The 15,895-nt window shown below is 46.6% G+C and overlaps 1 protein-coding gene and 1 long non-coding RNA gene across 31 annotated transcripts in view; one reads left to right on the top strand and one right to left on the bottom strand.

The window, feature by feature from the left end:
• The first annotated feature begins 14 nt into the window (after positions 1-14).
• On the top strand, positions 15-15,724 carry LOC146765674 (uncharacterized). Of its 3 annotated transcripts, none has more exons than XR_014949750.1 (3): positions 148-1,566; positions 1,994-10,691; positions 14,312-15,724. It is a non-coding gene; the product is annotated as an uncharacterized LOC146765674 (long non-coding RNA). The 3 variants fall into 3 exon arrangements; XR_014949749.1 differs by having other exon boundaries at positions 154-1,566; positions 1,994-10,046; positions 10,537-15,724; XR_014949748.1 differs by having other exon boundaries at positions 15-1,566; positions 1,994-15,724.
• Positions 7,317-15,895, bottom strand: part of EIF4G3 (eukaryotic translation initiation factor 4 gamma 3) — a 143,256-nt gene continuing 134,677 nt past the window's right edge. For 27 of the 28 annotated variants that reach the window (XM_085558445.1, XM_085558434.1, XM_085558453.1 and 24 more), the window contains 5 exons: positions 14,429-14,527; positions 13,426-13,572; positions 12,287-12,368; positions 10,782-10,928; positions 7,317-9,885 (listed from right to left, as the gene is read on the bottom strand). In XM_085558445.1, the coding sequence (XP_085414571.1) occupies positions 9,704-9,885; positions 10,782-10,928; positions 12,287-12,368; positions 13,426-13,572; positions 14,429-14,527 (657 nt within the window). In that variant the 3' untranslated portion in view covers positions 7,317-9,703. Of the gene's footprint in view, positions 9,886-10,781; positions 10,929-12,286; positions 12,369-13,425; positions 13,573-14,428; positions 14,528-15,895 lie in introns of those variants that run through there. The other variant, XR_014949729.1, reaches the window with a different exon arrangement.

Below are 15,895 nucleotides of genomic sequence, written 5' to 3'. Positions count from 1 at the left end.
GCCGGGTGGCGCCGCCGGCCAATGGGAGGCCGCGGGCATTTTTCGAATGCCTCCCCCGCCCTCCGGCCCCACCGCCTCCACGTCGCGCGAGACTGCGCGTGCGCAACGGGGGGCGGGGAGCGGGGCTGCGCGCGCTTCCCGCCACCACGGCGCTGAGGCGATTCCCGCCCGGCGGGTCCGTGAGGGGCCGGAGGCGCCCCCGGCACCGCCTCAGCCCCGCCGGGCCCTCAGCTCAGCCCCGCCGGGCTGCGACTGCGCCGCCTACTCCTCAGCCCTGTCAGAACCGAGTGTACGTGTTCCTGTATCACCTGCTCCAGGTGACCCGGGCTTGAACTGGATCTTCTCCAGAGGTCCCTTCCAACCCCAGCTATCCTGTGATTCTGTGTGTACCCATGAATTCCCGGTCCGGAGCACTCCCGCCTGTATGTCACCTCCAGCTCTTCTCACCCTCTGCGGTATCCCCAGTACCGCCCTCCCTTTGCCTCAGCCTCTTCACCCCCATCCCTCATTAGCTGTGTAATTATTGCCTCCTGCAATTACACCAGTCCCAGTGCTAAGGTCTGGCTGCAAGCTGGGAATTTTCTGTCACAACACGCTCACAAGTTCTCACATGTGGGAAGGATCCCTTTCCTGATGATACTTTGCTCTTCTTTCAAGCAGTTTTTACCTGTGCCTCCACTGCTCAGGGTGAGGATTATCATAGCAAAGCAGAGCTGAGGTGTGACCCACACTTGTATCTTCACTGTCACAGTAATCTCAGCTGTGGAGGTACACTGAGAGGTAAAACCCGAGCTTTTCTTGTGTACCTCTTGCTACACTTTTGCTCCAAGTTTATTTAGCTAGACTCCTCGATGTTTTTTTCTTTCCCCCCCTTCCTTCAAACGGACTACTTAATAAGTTTAAGGTAGAATTCCTCAATTCCCTACCTTTTCATATTTTCTGCCATAAGCATGCTTAGAATCACAGAATCATTAAAATTGGACAAAACATTAAGATCATTGAGTCCAGCCTTTCCCATGGCACTGCAAAAGTCACTGCTAAACCACGTTCTCAAGTGCCACAGCCACACTTTTTGGACAGCTCCAGGGATGGTGACTCCTAGTACACCACAGCAATTTCATCTGCTCTCATCTGAGCAGTTTTCTCATTTTTGTTTTCTGAAATAATCATTACCTGTCTCCTGCCAACCTCTCTTCCCATCTGTGTTTTTACAATTTGAAGACCATATGGGCACTTACCCATTTATTTGAGCATTTTTATCCCTGCTGTGATGGGAAACCCCTCTGTGAGCACATTTAGAAGCATTTACACCATTCAAAGCACTACAGAAATGTCTTATTTCTGCAGTAATGCCTGTTTCTTGTCCAAGCTTTTTCCAACTCTTTCCCCTGTAGGTCACTACTCTAAGTTTACTACACCTGAGAATGCCACCTTCTAAAGGCTTGTGAGGAAAGCCTGGCCCTGTTCAGTCTCCTCCACTCCAGATGATCACTGACGTGGAGCTGAGCAGCCCTGGGAGCGGTGCAGACAGATGGCTCCACTTTGCTGAACATTCCTGTCTTGCCTGTGAGTGTGAAACGAGCCCTGTGCAACTGCAGAAAAATGTGTTCTTTGGCTTTTTTCCCCCCTGTGGTGCCTCTCTGGCAGGAGAAGGTGGAGCAGAGGGGGAGAAGAGGGAATGTGCTCCTTCACTACTGAGTTTTAAGACACCAAGAAGGAAAATATGAAATTAGACCAGCAACTCTCCCTTTGCCCACTGCAAGGATGTGCCCCAGCACCTGTGTTGGCTGAGCCACAGAGCTACAAGTGGAGGAGAAAAGCTGTTGATATCTCCTTCTCTGGTTTTTACCTCAAAATCCATCCCAGAGGGGAAGAGCAGACCCTTCACATTCCTTACAGCCACACTGTGGGATCACAACCCACTGCTCTGTCTTCTCTGCTCCACTTTTTGGGCAGGTTTGTGTCATTTGTGTCCCTCTTCCTATTCCCACAGGAATGAAGCAGTGGGAAGCTCAGAGCCAGCACAGGAGGAACAGGGAAATCCATGGCCAGGGAATCAGACTGCAGCTTGGAGCTGCTGCCAGAGTTATTTGTGATGGTGTCAAGCCCTATCAACATCAGGAATATTTCTAATAAGGACTCATTTTTAGTAAGTACTAAGCACTGTTAATAAGTCCTAAGCCCTCTCAATACCTTTCCTGCCTGCAGGTGCCATGGACTAGTAAGATTCCAGCTGTTTTTTCCTTGAAAAGAATTTAATTTGATTCTACCTTGCTGTCCCTTAGAGCTCTCCTGAGTCTCCCCACAGCTTTGGGCTTGGGCTGTGCTGCTTGCAGATCATCCAGATACATTGCTTTTGTTCCCAAGGAGTCATTGTACAATTTGGAGTCAAGGGTTTTACTGTTTCCACCCAGCATCCAGAGCAATACCACTTGTTGTTCTTGTCCTAGAAACATGGAACCTCTTGTGTTTCTGATTTAGATAGTTTTATGTTTTAAATCTGTCCATGGAAATTCCATTCCAAGGGTTATTTTGTTGACTTTTTTTAACCTAGACCAACTCACATTTTCCCCACTTTGCCACGTTTATTATTTAAAGTGAACACTTGAATTTAATAAGCACACTTCTGTGAGGCTTAACATCTATCTGCCACATGATTATTACCTTTATTACCTCCGTCAAACTGTGCAACTGCTGAAATAATCTTCTGCTGATACATTCTCAATGTTTCAACGTTGACCTGCAGCTCCAAACTTCAGCTCTGAATACATTCAGGCCTTGCGTCTGGTGTTGTCACCCCAAGTTTTTGTCGATTTTCTCCCTTTCCACTTTTACCTCAGCTTTTACATTTATATTAGGAAGCCTTTTATGCCCTTCTGACCTGCAGTCCACCTGGCTCAGGGAGAATTTGAGCCTTTTTTCCAGCCCCGCCCATGTCTAGTTACCACCAGACTGGGAAGCTCTTCTCTGTCACTATACTCAATCATCCCTAAAACTCCATGTTCTGCTGCTGCATCTTCAGCTTCTTGTGCTTTGAAAAACAAATCTAATATTATATATACACACAATCTGGTATTCCCTGAGAAGGTCTTTACCATCAGATCTCACTATGCCTGAATATATATCCAAGGGGGTTGTTTTGGTTCTGTGTCCAGCCATGAGGGGATGATGGTCGCTGCTCTCTTCAGCTTGACCCTTTGTATCTGCACAGGGAGTGATGCAAAGCACAACAATCCCATAACCACCACTGAAGCAAACATTTAATTCACGTGGGTCTCTCACTTGTTGAGCCACACACAAACTTCCAGAGGCTTTTTGCCCATGGCAAAATAAGCATTACACAAGGACCTGTTACGTGGTGATGTTGCCCTTCCTGCAGACACACACATAATTCCTGTCTTTATACCTGAGCTGCTTTTTGAGTTCTTACTTCTACTTTACTTATTAAGATTTTTTTTTTTCCTTTTACATGTCCTGTAGAAATAGGGACTTTTAGTCCTTTAAACTGGAATTTTCCACTTTGTTGCTGATTCACTTCACCAAAGACCTCTAATGATCACCAGAACAACTTACAATTCTCTTCCAATTCATCTTTACTTTTTTTCAGCTGCAGTCTTACTGTCATCCCTGCAGCTTCTTTAATTCTATGCAAAAATAACTAATTTTCTGCTTTCAACCCCAAAATGCATATTCTCTGTCTCTTCGTGGCTTTCAAGATATCACTTGATTTTTTTATTTCTTATCAGCTTCCTAGTAATTAGTTCTCCATACTTTTCCCAGTGTCACCCTACACCATCTCACAGCTGGTCTCCCTTGCTGTCTCTCTCACACTTACCCTTAAGGTTCTACTTCCTTATCTTTTCAAACATTTTCCCCTTTCCAAGGGGTATCCCATTCCTCTATGCATTTTCAAACCAAACAACCCATTTTTTACATCAGATCTAGCAAGTGAATAAAAATACACTTAAATACACCAAAGTTGGTTTCATTCTGGAGCAAGTGTAGCATAGAAATACCACTGGAGCCGACAGGAATTTGGAGCAGGAATTTGGAGCAGGAAAATGTTATGGCCTGAGCAGTCTCCACAGGCTGCTGCTTTTCTAGAAACACCCTGATTTGAAATAGATCCTGAGTGCTGTCATTACTAGAGGACCAGGGGCTGGAAGCTGTGATTCTTTTTCTACACCACTTTTGGCATTACAGTAATGACTGATTTTGCCCAAGTCAGGTACATGAAGTGACACCTTCACTAAGCAAGGAGCAGCTGAAGACCACCAACTCAACACTGCACACAGGGACAGCTTTCCCAAAGCTACATCTCCCCACAGTTAAGAGACCTGGCAGTGAGAATTTCCTTAACTCTGAACCAAACAGTGTTTTGGATGGTAACATCTGCCATTAATTCTTGCAGGGGGCTGCAACAGGACAGCCAAGAGCTTCACTGCTCTCTCCCCTCACTCAGTAACACTGACATTTCCCAACCAACAGCATCTATTGCCTTCCTCACGCCCACTCTCCTTTCCCATTTGCAACCACAGCATATCCATTCCTGCAGCTGGGCCAGCAACTTGGACACAAATTCCCCCATGGAAAGGACTGAATGGAGTGGAGCTGGTTTTATTCCTGTTGCTGTTTCAGCACAATTTAGCAGCTGGAAACGAGAAAGAGAAGCTGGTGCCACATGACAAAGCTTTCCACAGTCAGCATCCCTACAGCAGCATTTAAAGAAGCAGGAGTTATTTCAGCAAACAACAGCTCCACAAAACCTCACCAAAGGTGGCAAATGGAGCCCCTTGAAAATCAGAAGGGTAGACAATCTGAGGTTTCCTCAGATACTGTGATTTAGTCATGCTGCTGGAAGCTGAGTTAATCAATCTCTTGCTGCTGTTCTTTGCCCATTGCTGGTTTTCCTCCAATGGCTCCTTGCATGTGGCCTGTCTGAGGATCCTCTGGGCTGAAGCCTCCTGGTCCCCAGGCTCCACCCTACAGTTGTTGCAGGTTGCACATGGCCTCAGGCACAGCAAACCTGGAGTTTCTGTCAGCGTGTGGGGCCTTGTGCAAACCTCAGGGCTGGCACCTCATGAAAAGCCAGTGGTGTGTGAAGAGCTCAGGCTCCTGCTGGTGCTTCTTGGCTTCAGATACTGCTCAGCTGGCAGCTTCCAGGCCAACACCTCCCAAAGAGCAGAAAGGCCGAGTTCCAGTTCCCAGCCTGACTGGGAGAAGCAGGAGCTTGGAGCACTTGCCAGCCCAAACACCTCCCAGTGGATTCAGCCCCAGGTTAGAGCCCAGCATTCCTGGCCCAGCTCCAACCATGAAGCATCTCGCCCCCACATATGACCTGCAGCCAGCAGCCAGCTCTCCTGCAGGTGGTTCAGTGCCTCAGGGCCAGGGCCATTGGATCTAAGGGCACAAAAGCATTCTGGGGAGGTCTGATTTTGAGATTCCTGCCCCCAAAGTTAAACCCTCTTGAATCTGAAAGAAACCAAGCATACAGGCCTAGCTAACAGCTTCTCTGCTCTGCCCAGGACACTTCTGACAAAGCAACCCGGGGCATCTACCAAAAACTCATAATGGGACCAAATGCAGCAGACCAATCACAGCCACCCTCTGGCAATGAGATGCCAAAACCTGCAATTGGCTTTAAATGTTTTCAGAATGCTTAGCAAATTAAGGGGACATTTCATTGACCCTATTACTCCTTTATCAGTAAAAACAATCCTATAGGGTTGGAACAAAAGCTCTGTGGGTCACAGCAACAATTGGTCTAAGTTATTAATGGCTTAGACCTGCCTTGTGCACACTAAAAACCATTCCTGCAGAGGAATCCCTTCTCCTGAGCCTCTCCTGCCATGTGGCCTATCATGTCCTGCACCAGGGAGGGCTGATCCCAGGCAAAAAGCTCAGGAGCTGGACTCCATCATCCTGATGGGTCCCTTCCAACCCAGCATATTCTAGGATTCTATGAAGACACTTCCATGCGCCAAAATCTGCTCCCGGACCTGAGGCTTTTCTGGAAAATACGGTAAAACCTGAACATGTTGACACAAGCAGAGAGCACAGCATCTAGGATCAGTGTACTTCTGACCTCATTCCCAGAAATGGCTGATCTCATTCTGAAAACCCTTTCCTAGAAAGAGACCACCCTTAGGCAGACACCCGGGCTGAAAATGTGCTGTTTGGTGGCTTCAAGATAAGGGACATTCTCAGTAATAAAGAGGGATTTAAGCAATGCATCTACTTGCCTTTGTTTCTGACAGTGCCCCAGCCTTGGGAAAAGAAGGCTTCCCAGCAGTAGAAATGGTTCTAATGCCACTCTTCCATGCTGAGCTGTGCTAAGCCCTGCCACACTCAGGAGCCTGCACACAAGATGTGTTTCAATAGGATCAAGACTAGGAGAAAAAAGCCTCAGCACAACCTGCAGTATTCTTGGTATAAACCTGCTGCCCTCCCTGCTGAGGCTTTGCTGTAACGTTGGGCCAGTGACCACAGCTGATCTCACCTACACAAAATGAGGCTCCTGCAAATCACATTCCACAGGAACCTGTTTTAATTAATAATTCATTTTCTATTTCATATAGTTTTTTTGTATTTTAATACCTTTCACAAGAAACTGGTTCCAAGGATGTTTCATGAGCCACATCCTGAGGAACCACAACCACCTGCACAACTGTGCTGGTCTAGAAGGAAACTGGAAAGCAACTGGGTGCAGTAAATGCATGGCAAAGAACACAAGAGAAGCGAGTTCTGCTCCTTGCAGCGACTTTGTTGGGAAGCTGAAACTTCAGGTGACACACCCACAGCTGGAAACCTCAAGGCCTTGTGCATAAACTGCTCACAGCATCCAGTGTGCAGCTGAACTGATTTAACTTCAAAGAAGCCAAGACCTGCCATGCTGCAAACCCAGCTTTGGGTAATTCTGAAAAACTCCTTGTGAAAATCTCTGAGAAGAGCCTTCCTGGCCTTTGCAGGACACTAACAGGGCAAGTTCTCACCCCCTGGAATGTCATTAAAGGCTCTAACAAAAAGGGGAAAAATTTTCTCACCTCACCTCTACCCACCTGCTGGCAATTCCCGTTCCCTCCAGCCAGTGGTTTTCCAGTCAGAAGGTTTAAGCTGCCCAGCCCTGACACACTGGATTCACTGGGCTATTCAAAGGCCCTGCAGCAAGTCTGTCCTTTCCAATCCAAGGCTATGAGAGAGAAATCAGTCCCTGCACAGCTCTGCTGCTGCACACTCATGTTCCCAGCAGGCTCTGACACTGCCCACCCTGAGAGGAATTCCATCATTTACCCACACTGACTTGGCAATATTTACCCTTATTTCCATACAAACTGGCATTCATTTAATTCAACAATTTAACTGCTACAGACCACCATGTACCGCTCCAAAAAAATGCCTTTTGGAAGAGGAATACCCACACGACCTTCTGCAAAGGTGTAACAGACACCCCTGGAGCCCTGGTGGGTGGGGGTTCCATGGGGACAGACCTTTTGGAGACCTTGAGAGCCCATCCAAACCTCTGGGCCCAACGGCGAGGCTGAGGCATCACTGGATGTGGTACATGCAGATACATGAGTGTACAGTAACGGTGAGAATATTTTTTCTTTTTTTTTTTTTTAACAAAACTTCAGAGAGAAGTGTTTTATTGTTACTAAAAAAAAAAAAAAAAATAACCAAACAATGCTCTAGTGTTTTAGGCCATGGATTCTCTAGCTCAGATTCATGGGGTGGAACATGTTAACAGGGAAAGTGTCTCATGGACCTCTCCCTTCTGGCCACAACCAGGCACCTCCTCCCTTCCCCGTGGTGATCAAATCACATCCTCAGGCAAGTACAGCAATTGTTTACATGTAAAAGCAAGATTAGGAAAGTAACATATTTGTAGCCTTTCTTCCCTTTTCCGTTTCTTTTTGTTGTTGGTTTTTTTTTGTTGTTGTTGTTTTTTGCTTTTTTTTTTTTGAAGAAGTGATTTAGCAGCTGGAAAGAAAAAGACAGCATCATGTGAGCAGTCAGTGCTGCAGACACCCCCAGCAAATGCTCCACAGATTACTCACGGTCCACGGCCCACAGTTCACAAAGCACATTTCAGGCTTGCCCATCTTTGCAGAGTCCTTGATGGCAGGTGCTTCTCACAGTGAGAGCCAGCGGGTCATCCTGGGTGGCTGCAGACACACGAGGGCCTTCCTGTCCTCAGCAGCAGCTGGGTGTGGAGCAGCAGCCCGGGTCCCGCTGGGCACGGGAAGGGCTCCCACGGCTCTGCTGCCCCGGCACTCGGAGCGGGCGGGCAGCGCCGGGCAGGCAGCGCCGCTCCTCCTCCTGCGCCCTTCCCTGGGCTGGGCTCTCGGATCTCGGCTCTCACAGCTGTGGCCTCCGGAGCTGCCAGGGTCACAAGTCCCCGGGTGACGCCGCTGATCCAAGTCACGCTGCCACAGGGCTGGAGAAACCCAGCTGGGGTCGGGCACAGTCTGCCCTGAGGTCACATCCCAGCCTCGGGAACCAACTGCTCCTGCCTGGCCCCGCAGCCACTGGCTGCTCCTTGGCCAGGGAGTTTCTCGGCACAACAGCATCCCCTTTTATCATTTTTTCATTTTTTTTAAACAACAATTGCTCTCACCCTTCATTTTTGGTAGTCACACATACAGACACACACTATATGTACACAATTTGGGCCCGAGGACCTACGGCATGCCAAGGAAGCCAGCACCGCTCAGGATGGTGCACACATTCAGCAGCTGTCAAAGGAGAAGTCGTTTTACTTTCTTTTAAACTTGCAATGTTTGTCTTTATTTTGTTCTTTATATTTTGAAAGTGAAAAGAAATAGTATTGAGTCAATTTTTCTTTTTTTTTTCCTTTTTTTTTTTTTTAAATATTTGTTCTATGTATTTACAAGCCTTAAAGTTGCTCTAAAGGTTCTCAAAGTATCACTAGTACTTTTTTCCCCGGGGTAGCACGGTTTTCAATGAGTTATTTTCGGAGCACTCTGGTCCTCAGCGGTTTTCTCAAATGCGTTTTCCTTCCGATCCAAGGTTATGTATGGTTTGATTACTATTTTCTTTTTAAATTTCTGAAGCAAGCTGAGAGGCAGGCATAAAAATCTGATGACAATAAAAAAAAAAATTGATCTTGTCCTCATCTAGCTCACCCCAATCCCCTTCAAAGTTTTGTTGATTTATCATGCTTTGAAACAAAACTGAGGTGCGTATGAAGGGGAGGGAAATTTATTTCTCTGCTTTTGTTCTATTATACAATTTGTTTACAGAAACTGCAAATTTAAAAATTACACTGGCATTTGCAGTCCTTAAAATAATAAATTAGAAGTTTTCAACTTGTTTTTGTTTTTGCTAAACAGATTTGTTTTGCTGTGTGTTTTCCTAAGTATGAGTCCTTGTTTAAAAACAAAAGAAAAAGATTAAACCAGAAAATATTTTCTATAAATAATACACGTATTTTGGTTTAGTGCTCCCGCCCTCAGGTTTGAAGTTTACTTTTGTGGGTTTGTTTTCAAGTACCTTTTTGCCTCCATGATCACCTCGGTGTTTATCGGGTTTTACCTCTCCCACTCGTGCGTGTGTGGGGCAAGGGGGGTCTGCGAGAGAGAATTGGCCTTGCTGCACTGTGATTGGCGAAGACGTGAAACTTTTTAAAAAAATACTTAAATTGTTTCTTTTTTTGTTTGTTTGTTTTAAATCTGTATTTTAAGTTTTAATTATCCTCTGACTCCTCTTCGGCCTCCCGTAGCCACGTGAAGAACGCCGTGACAGATTTTAGCGCTACTCCTTTTCCGTTCTGCTCCGCCGGGTCCTTGCTGCTTTCCCACTTGTAGAAAGCATCCTCTGAAATGACCTCCTCGTCATACAGGCAATCAAAAAACATCCGCAACAAATCTGCAGTAATGGAATAAAGGCAGGGAACATCTGTCAGCTCTGCTGCGGACAGAGATGGCTGCAGATAAGGGGATTAACTCGACCTCTTGGCACGGGAGATGGAGAGACAAGGAGAGCACGAGGCTCTTACTCAGCTATTGCTTCTGGCTGCTCACACTCGGGTGAGGGGGAAAACCGACCCCTCTGACACTGTCAGAGAAGAGGGAAAGCTGGGAAAGCAGCTGTGGGAATATGTTATCTAGAGATTGGCTGGCAAGCAGGACCCACAGCAGCCCATCTCCTTAGTACCACACATCTGGATTCCCTCCAACCCTGGATTTTTGTGGCTCATCAGCAGAGATAATGCCCAACTAATGTCATAAAGGGCACTAAGGATGATTATGTTGAATGTTTTGAGCCACTCCTGGATTTTGTGCTGCAGATTCCCTGGGAATCCCTGTTTCTTTGGCTACTCCCTTGCCTCTTGTCCCACAAGGGTTTTCTGTAGCATCTCTGGGACAAAACTCATGAGTTGACCAACTCGTTCCCTCCAAGCCCACAAACATCTGTGAAGTAGCAATGCAATAACAACACCCATGCTCTCACATGCCCAGGCACTGCAAACTCAGATTATTTTTTACAGCTCTTTTTTTGCTCTCTTTTTATCAACAGGTTTGTCCTTCCTTCTGTGTGGCTGCTCACAGGAGCAACCAAAAGAAGAACCGGCCTCTGGCCAAGCATTTGGGAACCTGAGCTGCTCTAAAAGTCTGGGATCTGGACAAGCTGAACCCACCCACACCAGCTTCTCTCATCTGGTACCTACAAAGGTAAGGAAAAGTACATCTTCTTCCATATCTCCCACAGAACTCCCCTGCCTTTATGCAGGCTCAAATCCCCAGCACAGAGGCAACACTTACTAGGAGGTTGATCAAGTTTTACTATTGATGCTTGTAGTGCATAAAGTGCTTGTAGTTCCTTCTCTGTGTCTGAGTCCAGGTACTTGAGTAAGATGGGCACTCTCTGTTTGATAACAGCAGTGTCCACTCGGAAGCTAGAAGAGTCCGCTGAGGGGAAGAGGAGAAAGCAGGGTCAGCTTGGCACATGGCAACAGGGACAGGCCTTTGACTGCCTTTACTACTGCAAACAGCAATCACAAACACAGATTAGAGTGGAGAGAACAGGAAGATGAGAAGTAACAGGAAGATTTTTGGTTAATGGCTATTTCTGGAAGTCTTTATTTCTGGAAGTCCTTACAGTTCCCCAAGTTCACTGCCTGCAGTGACACCAGCTCTAATACACACAGAAGCAGCACAATCTTACTTTGCAGTGCAAATTGTGTCTTCACAGGCAACTGCATTCAGAAGGTTAGAAGGTTTTTAGAATTTTTTTTTTCTAAAAATACCAGGGCAGAAACAGAATCATAAGTTGCACATGATATAGGAAATAGTAAATATATAAAAATATGCATTAGAAGTCCATCAGCCACAAGGATGATTCAGCAGCTTTCAAGTACATCATGCAACCCAATTAAATGATATTTTGCAAACAAAAGAAAAAAACTCAGAGGCAAGGTCAAAATTTAAACCAGAGGATGATTTTCCTTACATAACAGGGAACCCTGAGGCGCTGGAAATGAAGTCCTGTGTCATGTCTCTGTTAACACTAGGTGGCACGAGCAAGGTTCTGTTCCCAGAGAGAGGAAGGAGCTGGCCTGTCCCTCCCCTCGCTCACACGGTGGAATCCAGCCCGTTCTCTCCCCCAAATCACAGCTCAGAGCAGAACCAGACCCTTTACAAGTACCACTTTTTGCTGTGCCAGATGCCAACAGTAAAGTTAAAGAAAGCCAAGTGAATTGAGCAGATGTTTCTGGCTGCGGTGCTTTACTCAACCCCCCTGAGGGTCTGAGGCTCACGTGTCTGACTTGGGAGCCCTCCCTTCCCTGTGTTTCCAGCTGTACAGTCAGGCAATCCACATAAATCATCTTTCCAAAATTGAAACTTTGGATATAAAACTCTTACACGCCTGAGCCCCAGACTGGCTTTGTCCTGCAGCCCACGCTGGGGTGCCCACGCATCTTTGCTGACACAGGAGTGATATGTTAATTGCCTTAATGATGATCTCAGTAATTTCCACCTTTGTCAAGAAAATCAACAAACAATCTGGCATTACCCAGGGCTGTCTGAGACCCCTGCTCACACAAAGTCACTGGGACACACCAGGGTCACCTCAGGAACACCATACCCGGCAAAGTGCCCGGCTGTCACGTGGGGAAGGGACACCCTGTTCTTGGGCATAATCCCAAATGATGGAAAAGCCTTAGTGTGTGTCAAAACACAGCCTTGGCTGTGGTATAAACCTCAAAAATACCAAATACTTCTTTGCAGGTTTGGTTTGTGTGGTGTTTACACTGCAAGTTACTCACCTATAATAGCTGCTTTACAAACTGCTGTCATTAAAGCTCTAAGGAATGTAGGTGAACTCATCTGGCTTTCATCTAGATTAGCCTGGAATCAAGAGTAAACGGACCAGTTAAAAACATGGAGCTGCAGGACTGCAAAACTCCAGCTCTGAACCCGGCAGCAAGTCCAGGCTCAGCTGCTGCTGCGGCACAAGCCCAGCTCAGCCCTGCAACACTCGGCTTCCCCACTCCCTCCTTGGAACTCCCTCAGGACCTCAGCAGGCAACCCCAGCTCCCAAGGGATCCATGTGCCACCGAGCACCTCCTGCAAGGAGCCGTTTGTCTGCAGAACCAAACCAACCACGCTGGGCTCCTGCAGTGTCCTCACAGAGCCTCACAGAGTTTTAGGCTTTTCCAACAAACTCTACGGCGTGCTCCTTGGGTGGAGATTGTTTGCTTTGTGAAAGAAATTCAGGGAATGGCTGTGGAAACTCCCAGATTTTCAGTGCTGCTTTCATTCCACCCTCAAATCCTCTAACAGCAGTGGAAAAATGACATTTGTAACACATTGCTCTGCCATAGAAATAACTGAACTGAAGCTGACCAAGATTTAGTATAAGCACAGATGTAAATGCATTGGTTGAGTATAATTTCAGATACTAAACATATGAGTTAAAGAAGGCAGCCAGAGACTGAGAGCAAAGACCAGTGGGATGACAGACCTTTTCCTCTTTTTTTCCTTTATTTTAATTTTCTCTTCCAGTGCCTGGCCCAGTGCACTAGGAAAGGTGCTCTCAGTGACTGCCCAGCGTGTTTTTACAGTGGGAAATTTGGAGAGGTCATGTTGGAAAAAAGTAGCGAGAAACTTCCCTATTTTATGAAGAAATGATGTAGCAGTGTATATCTAAAATGTACTGAGTGGCAGAAGCAGGATATTCAGTGTCAGAAAGTATACAGTATTTAAAAGACGTTAATATGGCTAAAAGCCTTCCTTCCTAAAACTGACTCTTAAATACTGATTATATTTCAGATTTTAATTCTTTGGAAGTGTTGATTGCATAGATCAAATCCCCACAGTGTCCCGTACCCTGAGATGTCCAGACCAGAACATATTTACAAAAGCAGTTAAACAGTCTGCAGGGAGGGTGAAAATCTCTTTGTACCTCTACCCAGTCAAAGATTTGTTCATCATTCGCCTTGTCCTCAACAATGAGTTTTTCCAGCTGCTTGTTCAGCTCTTCTGCAGACAGTTCTTTCTCTGAAAGTGCTTCTGAGGAACTGGAACAGTCAGACTCTGTGAACTCCAACTTCTGCAACACCACACGTGATGATGAGAATTAGTGAAACGTACTTTCCTAGCCTGAATTAGACCAGATTGAAGCAGGAAACTACATTTAATTCTGTTTCCTGGTATCTTTCAGCTGCTCAGTTATCATTACCATATCAACTTTCCCTGTTCCAAAGGTTAGGAAGCATTTTACAAACACGTGGGAACTCCATTATCCAGCAAAGACAAGGAGGCACCTCAGGCAGCTCCAGCCCTGCACAGCAGAGCACAAAATCAAGTGTGTGTTTTCTGGCTGGAGCTACAGGGGCTGGAATGCAACAACCAGAGCTGGCACTGGCTCAAAGGAATTGCAGCCAATGCCCCAATTCTTGAAAACTGTGACAGAAGAGCTGCAGTCCCCTCAGCAAGGCCCAGGCCATGGTAATAATTTCATTTCCTGCAGCAATTCCAAAGTGCCAGAACAGGGCAGCAGATCAGTTGAAGCTCCAGAGGGGGACAGTGACTTCCTGAGGAGCAACACCAGCAAGAGGTGAGGTGCCTCCATCAGTCCTGGCTCCCTCCGGGATCATAATCCAAGGTGGGATGAGTGAATAAATCCTGCCATTACTTGTGACCCTTCTACAATTGTCTGTCCTTGCTCCAGAACTCATTAGTGAATGTTTTTTTCCCAGCTGGAGAAAAAGGTCTCCTCGAGGAAGCCAGGTGACTGGAGATGTGTGTCTGGGAGCAGCAGGGACAGGCTTTCCTCCCTGTGCTTTCAGGTAGTGCTGAAATCTACCCCAACGTGGAGACACTTCATCCCATATTCCAACTGGGCATACAAATGGGATGGGAGAGGATGAAGAAATGGGATGATCAAACAAATGATCTGAACTCACCTGTTCCATGAGAAAGGTATGTACATCCTCCCCTTCGGGCAAGTAGTCCTTCCAACTGAGGCCAGATTCCCTCCATAAGGCTCCCACTTTCTTATGGCTCTGAAACACAAGCAGTTTGTCCATTTAAAGAGCTGAGGGACACCCTGGGAACTCACAGGGGCCGGAATGGTGCAGCTGTGTCAGGAGGAATAAAGGACAGTTCAGCCACCCAACAAACGGCCAGCAATGAGTGAGAACATCTGGAGACCCCGTGCAAGAGAAACCACATGTGCAATCCCCCTGGGAATGCACATCTTGTCAGGTGGGCAATGCCTGGTGACGGGCAATGGGCAAGGCAGAAGTGACACGGGGGGTTCGCAGCGAGCTCCGAGGTCACCCAGGAGCAGTGACACGTGGAACAGGGCACCTTCCCACGGCTGACTCAGACCCCTCTCCTGACTTTGTCACTCACACTCCCTTGCCTTGACAGTAAGGCTCTGGCAAACTGCTCCTTTGAGAAAACTCCTCATTTACACGGCTGTTTGCTGCGCAGAAACCAAGCCTCAAATTCAGGCACATAATCCCAAATTCTTTCTTCAGTTCCTAGAGTTTATGTAAACCTTGAGAGCAGTGCCTTTGAGCACAGACAGTTCAGCCTTTTGCAGCCTCTAATGTCACACTGACCTTAGAGCCTCCTGCCTCAGAGAGCACAGTTCTCACACACACAGTTCTGACAAGAATAAAAATGCTGAGCACAACCAGCTCTTTTCACCCAAATGCTTTGCCAAAGTTTCACCTTACAGCACCTGCTCACAGGAGATCACTGAGTACCTAAGTCAAGCTGAGAAATGCTGCCTAATTTTAAGTTTACAAAGCAGATCACAATTTTCAGTTTACAATACATAGTTCCTGCTCTGATCCAACAAGATCTGGATTATATGGCTGATGTTACACTGAAATACCCGAGTCCAAGTCTTGGCCTGGACAAGATCTGATCAGAAAGCTGTGGCAGAAACAGAGACCCAAGGCTGTGCTTCCACACCCAGAGCACAGCAGCTTTTCTTTCAAAGAATAGTTAAAAAAAAAAAGAAAATTGACTGTCCAAACAAGCACAAGACTAAAATAAATAAATAAATAAATAAAAAGCCACTCTTTGCACTGTTGGACTGAAATGCTCCTAGAACATTCAACCTTACTTGAATGCATGCTTGAAAAAAATGAAAAAAAAGGCAAGTGAGGGATTTTACAGGGTTGGAAATAGACACTATCCAAAGTGCAGGATTGAGCTGGATTAAAAAAAAAAAAACAAAAAAAACCGACAAAAATGGAGATGAGTTATAGGGAAACCACCAAACTGGTTGGACACGCAGCTGTGAGGTGTGAAAGAGAGCTCTCGGAGTCACGGGGTGAGGAGGTGTCACTACCCCAGTGCTGGGTGAACCTCAAGAGTCGGCAGGTTTAGTTTGGATAAGCACACAGCAGTCTGAG

This window comes from Lonchura striata, chromosome 21, assembly GCF_050655825.1.
Source record: "Lonchura striata isolate lonStrDom1 chromosome 21, ASM5065582v1, whole genome shotgun sequence".
In the NCBI taxonomy this organism is placed as follows: Eukaryota; Metazoa; Chordata; class Aves; order Passeriformes; family Estrildidae; genus Lonchura; species Lonchura striata.
This window is presented reverse-complemented; position numbering and strand designations above follow the sequence as displayed.